The sequence below is a fragment of the Pygoscelis adeliae genome, unplaced genomic scaffold (assembly GCF_000699105.1).
Source record: "Pygoscelis adeliae isolate BGI_AS28 unplaced genomic scaffold, ASM69910v1 Scaffold505, whole genome shotgun sequence".
Taxonomy (NCBI): Eukaryota; Metazoa; Chordata; class Aves; order Sphenisciformes; family Spheniscidae; genus Pygoscelis; species Pygoscelis adeliae.
This window is the reverse complement of record NW_008824811.1, coordinates 249,552-261,450: the sequence shown is the minus strand read 5'-3', so window position 1 is coordinate 261,450 and position 11,899 is coordinate 249,552. Positions and strand designations below refer to the sequence as shown.

The window sequence follows — 11,899 nt, the reverse complement described above, 5'->3', positions numbered from 1 at the left end:
CCATGAGTACTGCCCATGGGCAGCAGTTGGAAACAGCATTGCTACTTGCCCAGGAGAAAAAGGGAATGCTTTAGCAGTGATGACAGCATCACTTCTGCATGATGCTCAGACACTTCAAGAACCTGCCTCCCCCCAAAAGGAACCCCTCCTCTTCCTAAAGGAGCAGCAAAAGCATGAAATCAGAGGCAGAGGACTCATTACAGCAATGTAGTGAGGAAGTTTTATTTGGAAACATGGTATAAGTTTTAACCCAACACTGGGTGCACGACTCTGATGCCGGAGCATACGCGGTTACTACTGAAACACAGGAGTGTTTCGGACAATTGCTGTAATAAAACACGAAATTCTCATACTCCAATACCAGGACACTACAGCAATCTTTAGAATCAAAGTTACATCCAAGGAATTCTCTGCACTTACAATTGACCCAACAGTGTAATCTACCTATATATAAGATTAATATATATAGCATGGGAAATTGAAAATCCTTGCTCCATAGATGTATGAACATGTCAAGTCTTTTATAAATAAACATCCAGTGAAGAGAAAAAATTACATTTCTAGTTCATATTTATACATAAAGTACTAACAGCAATGGGTGGAAAATTGCACACAGGCCACCCCAAGCCATGCAGCAGGCTTGGAGCAGCCCATCCAATTTAATATTGAAGTACACACAGGACAGACAAGTCACTAACATACATTGCGCATTTACAAGAGATCAACTACCAAATTGGGACAACTGTACACATTGGAGAGACCATTTTCATTCTGGAACTTTTTTCAAATGTGGATTTGTTACATCTCTTTACATCATACCGTAATGTTTACTTTGTGGAGAGGATAAGGGCAACAATGAGGCCATAGAGACCCAAGACTTCAGCGAAGATCAAAATCAGGATCATGCCCACAAATAACCTGGGCTGCTGTGCTGTTCCCCGTACACCTGCATCACCCACAATACCAATGGCAAAGCCAGCAGCCAGACCACTGAGGCCCACACTCAAGCCAGCACCCAGCTGAAGAAAGCTCCTGTAGAACAGAGATGAAAAGAGTTTCAGTAGCAAGCAACAGGACACCCAACCCTTCAACTTCAGGCTAGCCTTTTTTTTTTTGCTCTCCCCAAAGGAAATAAGAATTAACATTTAAAGATTTAAAGGGAACCTCTTTCCTACAGAAAGAGCTTCTGTACCCTTTAGGCAAACACGGTACGTCTCACAAAGCAGATGCTTCCTGAGACTCCTAGCTCTGTTAAAAAAAGTTGGCAGCTATGCAAGATCTTTAGCTGATATTCAGGTATGGCTCATACATTAAGCTAAGCTACTGGGCCTGTGAGTTCACACGACCACCAAGCTTGTCTGTAGCCCCTTCAGTCAGCTGCAGGCTTAGCATGCTGCCAGAGTTGTACTTACTCCAGCCATGCAGGCTAGCACTTGCAGTAATGCCCGCCCCACCATGCTGTGTAGCCTGTTAATAGCCACTTTTGTCTCCCACCTTTAGCAACCTTATACAGCTATAGCACATCCAGGTGATTAGCAGGTCTCTTGCATTGCGAGAGTTGGACAGGAATGGTCTGGTTTTCCAGGCAGGGGTACCTGAGGAGCAGTCCCTATCAGTATGCAGCTACCTGGTAACTGCAAAGGAGCATTTGTACCTGCTGTTTCTTAGATCATGGTTTATTAGGCCAACCACACTGCTCATCGGCTATAGCTTGTACAGTGACAGATATCTACTCTTTTAGACCTCAGAAGCATTGTTTTATTCTGAGAGGTCTTAATCAAGCCAGTTCCAGCTGTTCTCAAAAGCTAAGAGTAGATTAACTTTCAGACTGTAGCTGGTGTAGAGACCCAATGTATATATAGCTTGAGGATTGATTTACCAGCACATAAAGCAGCAAGCAATATTAATTATTCACCTGCATCTCCCAGGCAACAGGAGAACTATTTAGACAGTCTGATTAGACAGTCTTGGAAAGACCTGTGTATTCCAGGTCTAGAATTTGGCACCATGAACCAAGCTTAGCCTCCTATCCTAGTACTGCCTGTACACCGTTTCTTTTAAGCCATAAACCACTGCATTATCTCTAGCAGTGGGATGTCTGATCTGTTAACTAATACAGCAAACTAATCAGGCAGCACTACCACTGAGGCTAAGGCATTAGGCAGGACAGCTGAAATCCAGTCCATACTCCTAAGCCCAGGTTAGGTGCATGTACCATTGACAGTCCTTCCAGGGGTCTTGAGCAAAACCCACCCATTCAGCAGCATCAAAACAGCAACAGGACAAACTTAAAACTGACAGATGCAGCAACTTACTTGAATAATGTGATAGAAGGTGAGAGGGCATTGGCAATGAGGACTGCCACTACTAGGCCATAGATAGCTATAATACCCGCCATGACAACAGGGATGATTGACTTCATGATGAGCTCAGGCCTCATGACAGACATGGCTGCAATACCCGTGCCACTCTTTGCTGTTCCATATGCAGCTCCCAAGGCTGGAAGAGAAAAAAATGCATTAGACATCCCCAAATACCATCTCCTTCACCAGGCTGCAGTATGAGAACAGTTGAGTCAGCACAAGGAAGAACTGTGCAAAACTAACATGGTCACTGACTACTGGGTTTGTCAGTCAGAAATATTCCCCTAAGGGACAAGGAAGTGACCTATCCAGACTCCTAGACCAAGCCAGATAAGTAAAAAGGTGCTGTTCAAACAGTACTGATAACAGAATACCCTCCCTAAGCCAGCTTCACAGCAGGGTATACTCCCCAGCAGACATTCGTTCCCTGTCTAGGAACGAAAACCCAAGGTCCAAAACCCAAGGTCCAAATTTGAACATGCTACCTTCAGAGTTTGTGCCCTCACAGAGCCCACACTGTGAGGCTCTACTCAGCTGAACTGCAGAGGAAACACAGCAAAGCAGGTCTTGCTACCACAGCACCATTTAACCTGGCTGAAAGCCAGATTTTACAGACACTGAACTTTGAGCCACTTGGGCTACGTTCTCAGATGCACACAACATTTAACAAGTCACCTCCTGGCATCCTTCATAGGTTTTGTGGAAGAGGCCCCATCTGGCCTATGCTTTGTCCTGGGGTCAAACATGCTGTTTCAGCTTCAGACACATACTGAGACAGCAACAAATTCACATATTATTGCTGCACTTCATTCCTTGGAGAAAGGACACCCTCTTCATGTGTCAATAACCCCACCTGTGAAGGATTCAGGTCCAAACACTTGTTAATCCACAAATTAGAGTATGGCTTGTAGGTTAGAGGACCACAACCACCTTACCACTAAGGTTCACCGATCACCTGCGTAAACAACTTGAGCATGCAGAGATCAAGACAGTAATCCAAAGCTTGGTTTTCAAAGCAGAACATGGGCTTATCATCTCCAACTAAGAAGTGCTAGAATCAAGAGTCCCAAAGCACTACCCCAAAAAGTGACTTCTGCCTTGAAAACTTTGTATTAGTCTCACACAAAAGCTTCCACAAATACCCCATTCTTTGATTCTGAAGTACTTGGAAAGACCCTTTTCTTTCCAACCTTGCTCTGGAGTACTCTAGGAACTCCTTAACTCTGGAAAGCTTCCACAAATACCCCATTCTTTGATTCTGAAGTAATTGGAAAGACCCTAGAGTACTCCAGAGCAAGGCTGGAAAGAAAAGGAACTCCTCAACTCTGGACTGCACTCACCATCACCCAAGAGATGATGTGCAGGTCCGTAGCCATCCAGGACTAAGTCCTTGAAGCAGCACTGCAAGGTATGTGGAAGGGTAGGTAGTCTTTTTCAGACACCATCAGGCTGATATTCAAAGGTAACATTCCTATCTAGCATGAAAATGCTCGTCTGCTCTACAAGGCCACTAGGAGAGTATTAAAGCCATGGGGATTTCAAATCTCTGTACTGTTCAGAGACCTACTTTTTGAGTTTGCTCCACTCACTTAAAAACTAAGGTTTCTGCAGGGGAGAGCTGCTTGTTCCACAAAGATCTGTAGCTGCCTCTTACACCAGCATCCAAGTGTGAGATGGCACACCTTGCCCAAAAGAGTTGCTGGGAGGTATTCAAAGGGTTTAGGATATGTGCTTTCCTGCTTCTCACTTAGCATTTACATAAAGCCTATCTTTGAGCAGTCAAGAACTAAGCAGTAATCCTCCTGGCTTTGCACTAAGAAACTTCAGTAGATTAATAAGGGTAACCACTGCACCAACAACAGACTCACTATCAGAAGGAAGTTCAGTTTTAGTCACAAAAACTTGAAGGGAAAGCCTCAGTATCAACTACAAATTGGTTCTGTACTAGCAAAGCTCATGAACCTCTTGTAACCTGGATCCTCTTTTTGTTAGTCTTGACTGTCACTAAATGAGACCAACATAAAGGGCTGTTCAGTGTGATTCAGAACTAGAATCCAGCTGAGCCAAGAGCAGAAGACAAGGTTTACCTGCAAATGTAAGCTGAGCCTGGAAACTAGCGCACAGACTTAGCTAGCAGTATCAGCAATGGTACTGTTTAAGGGTCTAGCCCCTAGGAAGTCTAGAAAGAAATCACTAACTTGAATTAGGAACCTTTTCTGTTGGATGAAGCATCTTCTAAGGACTGGAAGTAAGTGGAATCAAGATTCAGGCTATCTAGACTTCTAGACTGGCTATAGCATTTAGCAGAAACCACTTCTCTTGTTTGGAATCGTTTATAAACCCCTCCAGAAATGCTGAGGCTCATGAGGGAAGTTCACTTTTTAAAATTAGATCAGTCATTACTTCCTCCAAGTCTGAAGTTACTTAAAGGTGTTGCAATTAATGCAGTGATGGATTACAGAAGCTGATTTTGTAATCCCATTTACAGAAAGCCAGCCTGCTTAAGCTTTTGGGGAGGGGCAGATCAGCACAAGTTTGTCAATTCTCAGTTGTTAAATCCCATTTCTAGGGAATAGGCAAGAGCTTATGCCTTGAACTTGGTCTAGACACATTAACAAATAAAGTCTCTGTGGCAGCTAGTTGTAACATTACATTTTTAGATGTCACTGAAGATCTATTACACTCCCACTGCTGGTCAGTCACAGCTGCTAAACACACCACTTCAGAGCTTGGCACATCTGCTCCCCATGAAGTCTTTATCAGCATCCCAACCAACAGGCTTACACTGGAGTCCCCCACAGCTGCATCTCCAGTATCTTACAAGGCAGGTTGTCTTACTGCTCTTCACTAGCCTGAGAAGTTCTCCTTGCACCTTTGACAATACCCCAATATTACAGTCCAGGTGGCAAAGATGATATCCACTTCCCACCACAACACAGCCATCTAATGGCACAGCTATTCAGTTATAGGCCATTTGGCACTTCGGTCAATCCTCCTGCACATCTTGATCTGTACCTCTTCCTCTTGGCAGCTGTGAACATTTGAAGCACATATGCTTCATATGCTACATTTAAATACCTCTGATGAGTTGGAAGGACATATTTTCCAAAATCACCTCAGTGAACAGGGTTTGAAGAGATCTATGTAGAAGACAGTGAAAATGGAACAAGAGCTGTACCATTGTTACACACCAAGACTCCATATATTTGCTTCAGATCATACAGCTCCATCACCTCTAACATACAGCCCAATTAAGCTGCAACACTAACCCTTTAAAGCACACAAACATAGCTATCAAAACATTTACCTGGCAGCTGGAGAAGCACTTTGCCTACCTAGCTTTACTGCAGGAGGACACCATTCTGCTCTGCATGTATGGAACTGTGCCATTTATAAGTTCAATGGTGTTATAATACAGAGAAGTTACTTTACACATCGTTCAAGACCACCTACTTCCAGTAAGCCTGTTTCAAAGGTTAACTTGATTTTGAAATACTTCCAAGGAGTAACTCCTTGAACTCACAAGCCAGAGTTGATTTAGTACTGCTCCTGGGAGCAAAACACACTCCCACAGGGCTGCGGATATGCTGCCTGGCACCTCACCATAGCTGTTACTTTCTAGTAGTCGAAAGTGGTAGCAGAGGTAACATAGCTGTCCAGCTCCAAGATGAAGTATGAACTAGAAAGTAACTTGCCATATAGGCAATAGCTTCAGTAAGGACTGAAGACTAGTTGTAGTCTTGCCACTGGCCAGAGCTTTGCCTCTGATATTCACTGTCAGTACTCGAGCAGCCTGCTGTTTAGATCAAGTGCTAGTCCAAGTGTTAGGACCAATCTTTTGTAGCTATAGTTAGTGCTCAGTAAGGTCGTGCACCAAGAATGTTAATCTTGCAGCTAAGTTAGCTGCAAGTCACCTCATGCAACACTCCCTCAACACAGAAAGAGGCTATTACCAAAAGCCTTGCATCAGTTCTGCAAAGCTCTGCAGACAGATACGCACCTATGGACAGTGACCACTTTATCAGGGGCCTTCAAGCCAGGGAACCATTTGCATAGATGCAGTTTCAGCAGTTGCAATACATTCAGACATGCTCAGCCCAAGAATACGAGGTTCAGAACCAGCCACAAACACTCCAGCAGCGTTTGGTCCAGAGCCAGTGATTCCTCCTATGTCCCACCACAGAGAAGCAGGTTTTCACACTGCAATGTGTGAAAGATTTCCAGAGCACTAATAGGCAGTTTCCCTGCATTAGGAAGTGAGCTCATAACACAAGTCAAACTTTCAATAGAGATACCATGGGTTAGTATCACAGCAAGTCTGAAAGACTATTCTGGATGAGTACTTACATCTGGAGCCTTTTATAATTAATCATTATCAAATGGGCTGCCCTCTGCAGTAGGTAGGCTTCCCTTGAACCAGACAGCAGGCATCAATTCACCACAATGCCTGTTCATCCTTGAGCAGGTTGTTCTTAAATCATTGGAAAACCATTAGAGATGATATCCAGGTCAAGTACAGTCCTTGTTTCGCCATGCCAGAAACCTAGGCATTTTCAAAGAAACAGGCTTCTTCCCACTGGTATTTCTACAGGCCCTCCCCCACCACCACATTTAACACAAACACAGCTCTACCTCAGATTACTGTAATGGATACTCCATGGCTGCCTTGGAAAAACCCTGTTGCTATGTCCAGTTGCGTCTCCACAGAAGACAAAGCCACATTAGTGGAACTGTATCCAGCACCTATGCAAATTCAGATCACACTGACTGAAGACTGGCTATCACCAGTGATAACTGGAGGGGTAAACAGATAAGCTGCCCTACAGGAAGTTGTAGACTTTGAAAGATCTTTAGTGAGTCACCTGTTACAGGATTAGGGACAGCATGCTTTTTGTTCTTCCCTAATGTTATGAGAGGCTGTGGGGATTTCAAACAAGCCTAGCACTGTCTGCTTACAGCATTATCAAAAACCTGCAAGGCTAGCAGGCTATTTACTCTTGTTCAGTAAATTTGAGAACTTAGAAGTCTACCAGCTTCTCAAGAAGCTGCTGCAATAGCAGCAGTCCAAAGGAAAAAGGAGTTAGCAGTCAACAGTCCAAGCAGCTGGAAGTGCTGCAATTGGTAGTCTGGATTGTCTGACATAGCACACAAAGCCAATTTTTTTTTTTAAAGGTATGGTAAGGCTGACACTTTACACCAGAGAGTACAGGCTTGCTCTTCTGCAAGCAGCAAAGTCCAGTCACTTGTTATTTATCATCATATAAGCTCCCCTGCAACCTTAGAGATGACTCATTTCACAGAGTGGGTGGACCACTGCACTCCAGGTACTGACTGGCAGAGTAGTTTGTTACACCAGTTAGCAGGAGCCCTTTTCATCTAGTTGGTCTAACAGCAGCTTGCACCACTCACCAGCAGGCATCCACAGCTAAGCTGCCTCATTTCTGAAGCATGGGAAAGCCAAGGTCATCTGACTGCATCCAGCAGACACTCCTGTGGCCAGACTAGCCTGACTTGAAGCCTCAAGCTCACAAGATTCACAGTCTGAAGGAAGCCAGTTCAGCAAGTTATGCCTTACTGTTTGGTGAGGACAGCAACCAGGTGGAAGCATGTACTTCTGTGAAACCATTGTTTCAAGCATCACAGAACAGCCTGATCAGGCTGCAGAGTTTTTCAGCTTGCAACTGCTGCCTGAATCAGTCAGGCTCTGGACAGATGGAAGAGGCTAGTTTTAGGAAGGGAAAAGAGGAAGTTGAATGCCAGCTGCCTTGGGACCTCTTAGTCATCTCCACTGCTGCTCCGAATGTTCCCATCAGATGGGAAGTACCTACAGACTTTGTAGTCTACAGTGACTTCAGGGTGAGACAGGAGTCCCATCAGGTACACCTGGAAGCCACAATACAAGCAGCAGCATATCTGCTTGAGCCAAGTTTTGTAGAGCCAATGGTTTATCCTGATGCTCGATCTGGTTTTTGGGTGATCCCAAGACTAGCATTTACTGAGTGGAAATGATGCCCTTGTTGAGATGTTTTCCCTTAATTTAACTGAGCTGTAGAAATACTGCCTATCTGGTTTACTTCTGTTACAATACTTGTGTCTTAATAGTCCACTAATTTACCTGCTATTAAGGATGAACGCTTAAGTTAGTCTCTACTGCAGACAGGATGGTAGCTCAAACATCTAACCCACTGAGTTTTTCTGCCTGTACCACGATGCCTTTGAAGTACTCTTTAATGATTTGGAACAGAAGACTTGAGCTGCACTCTGTTCTGCCATTTCATTTTTACCTGCAAGCTACAGCTAAGAAGTCTGCAAGCTCCTCTTAGGATGAGGTCTACAGCTCCTTACTGAGAAGCAAGCAGCTCTCCTCTCTACCACCTCCCCACCCCTCAAGAGACAGTATTTCAGGAAGCACAGTTGTAATTTGCCTTCAAGGCTGCAAAGCTGTTTATAGTCACAATGCCTTCTAGAATCAGACTGCACAGGGCTGTCAGCTGCATCAAGCTAGATGTTCTGAGCCAGCAATTTCACCATGGAAGTCCCTTAATAGCTAACCAACTGCTACAATATCTGCAGCCCTAGTTTAAAATACAAAGCACTATTTCATTAGCTCTGGAACAACAATGAGAAGACACAGGACTAACCTTAACACTGCTGGCTAGAGTTGTCTTCATTAGCAGTTTTCCAGATGTTTGATAATGAAGCAGTACTGAAGGCACTGAATGCCCATCCAGGGTGCAGGTCAAAGTAAAACTCCTTACCACGTTATGGAGGCCACAGTGGAGTGCACCTGGGACATCACGCTTTTCAACAGAGCATCAGCAAGCATGGAATCAGACAGCTTTGCCCAATACCATGCTTTTCCATTTTGGCATGCCAAATTCACATGGAAAAGCCACATAATTTGATCACTCAAGAGCACCTGACACTGAGCCAGCCACATGTTTTACACATAGAAAATAAAGGAACTTTAGCTATCAGAACAAGTTGTAATCAGCAAATGAATAAGCAGGCTCGAAGACAGCCAAGGTCACAGCAGCCTGCTTTAGTCTTTCTAGCTGCCATCAGTACTAGCTGACCAGAACAAGTTCTGCTATCTACCATCAGCAGTTAATGTTCAAACATCAAACAGTACTGCATAAAGTCACTTGTTTTCACATCAAACTAGCCTGGACAGTATAGAACTTGAACATGTTTACTAGAAACAGGTCTCAGAACTACAAGCTCCACAAGAATCTGATCTTTAGATACAGCATGAGTCAGACATGATCACTGCACTAATTAACACTGATCTAGGACAGTTTTAGATAGTTCCCTATTAGGAAAGCTACATGACACTGCAAGTTTTAGTTTATCCTATATTGATGCCTCTGCCATATTGCCGTAAAAATCCAAGCTGCTCCACTAAACAAGGAGTTCAGCCATGTTCACAACTAAGAAATAATTTTGCATTAGCAGTATCTATAACCTGTTGTTCCAGTGACTGAACCCATCAGATGCGCTTAGGCCCTAGCAAGAGACGAACCACATGGCTCAGACCTGCCAGTATTGGGACCATCTGACACAGATTCCACATCAAGGACCAGTCATGTACCAGCAGCAACGTGATAGTTACCAAACCTTCATCAACATAGCTTAAGCACTCACTTTGAATTACCTGACTCAAACCTTCCCCTTTAACTTGCAATCCCACAGTACCATGCTATCAAACCCACAGCTTCTAGGAAATGCTTCACTTCTGGTTTAGACATGCCAAGCAACACTTTGAATTCCTATTAAAATGCTGACTCAAGTTTGCATCCCTCACTGATGTTTCCACTGAAGCAAGCTTGCATATCACAAAACCGGTGTCTGAAAGGCCATACAACCATGTTCTTCTGCTTCCGAGTTCAATTTTGGAAGAGGAATCCAATGACTCCTTCCTCAGGAAAAAAAGCTCAGTGTTTAGGACCTTAATCACTGCTATTTTGCAAAAGGCAGTGATCTACTGACTTTTTTCAAGAAGTAACTAGGTCTTAAGTCTATTCCTCCATTATCTTCATTAGCCAAGAGGCAGGTAGGTCAGTAGTCCCAACATTGGCTCCTACAGCATTCCAGCCATGCTGTTCTCAGGGAAGTCCTGAACCTGTCAGGACCTGTCAAGTGCAAGTACAATGTTTTAACTCCAAGGTGGCAGGCCACTAATCGTCCTCAGCACAGGACATCTGCATCCCACCACTGGGTACAAACTGAGCAAGACTAAACACAGCCAGTCAGGCTTTTTTTTGCAAGGATTAAAGCCATGAACACAGCTGGTGTGAAACCAGTCAATGGTGCCAACACCAGCATGGCTAGACAGCTTCCTCTCCAACACTAGTTTTAATCCACTGTCTACTTAGCTATTTACAGTTTAATCTACCACACTAATCAATCAAGAGCAGCTTCCACAAATTTGCCTTGCAGACCTAGCTACCATCTCAGAGGCTACTTTAATGACACTCCAAGCACATGAACAGCTATATGCAACTCCAGCTACAGCCAATTCAATACTTGAGCATTTTGATTCCTCAACTGGGAGCCAAATCAGGTGGCAGATGAAGACAAGTCAGTATGCTCATGCATGTGGAGACACTGGCTAAGTCTTCAGAAGAGAAAAACAGACTGATTCCCAATTCTTGTATTCCTAGTTACTGTTAACACTTGCATTTGGAAAAAAAATAGCTGAAGCCCTCCCCATGTTACACCCCAAACAGAACGGCAGGTCTGCACCCTTATCAGGAAACAGTAAATGCTCAGTCAGGAACAGCAGTCATTTTCTGCAGAAGGTTTACTCGGGCTCCAAGAGAGGGACAAGGCATCATATGATGGTCTTTCTAGTGTAAAACAGCATTTATAACAAACGTTCTTCAACAGGGAGAGCGATACTGCTGAATGACCCAATTTACTCCACGCTGAACCTCGATGACTTGAGATGCAGCTGGATGGCCGCTAGAGAAGAGCTTCCCTTTTTCAGCATTTCACACAGCTCCCATTTTAAAGGAAAGTTCAGGAGCCTATCAGTTCCTTTTAACGTCATTAACATCTTTAAAGCCGACTTCACTCCTAAAATGCCTGCATAGTTAGGTTTCAACCCCATTAAAAATTGGTCTTGCATTACCCAAGGAACGCTTTAAAAGGCAACTTTGTCCTATTTACAGCAGGAGAAGCGCTGCACCCAGCCCCAGGAGAGCCAGAGCAACCCTCCCTGCCGGGAGAGCCCGCGAAGGCTGACTGCTGCGTTAGACCGGGGCAGACCCACCACCGAAACGGTTGGTCTTGCATTACCCAAGGAACGCTTTAAAAGGCAACTTTGTCCTATTTACAGCAGGAGAAGCGCTGCACCCAGCCCCAGGAGAGCCAGAGCAACCCTCCCTGCCGGGAGAGCCCGCGAAGGCTGACTGCTGCGTTAGACCGGGGCAGACCCACCACCGAAACGGCCGCAGCCCCAGGAAAGCCCCGGGGGGAAGCCAGGCGCGGCGGCGGGTACGACAGCCTCCCGCAGCACACGCTAGGCGCACGTT

At 44.6% G+C, this 11,899-nt stretch overlaps 1 protein-coding gene across 1 annotated transcript; it reads right to left on the bottom strand.

Moving 5' to 3' along the window:
* Positions 1–201: 201 nt before the first annotated feature.
* Positions 202–2,499, bottom strand: ATP6V0C (ATPase, H+ transporting, lysosomal 16kDa, V0 subunit c). Its single transcript, XM_009324235.1, has 2 exons — positions 2,316–2,499; positions 202–1,032 (listed from the first exon to the last, which is right to left on the bottom strand). Exons 1-2 carry the CDS (start codon positions 2,447–2,449, stop codon positions 828–830), a joined length of 339 nt encoding a protein of 112 aa, XP_009322510.1. The 5' UTR covers positions 2,450–2,499; the 3' UTR covers positions 202–827.
* Between the last annotated feature and the right edge of the window lie 9,400 nt (positions 2,500–11,899).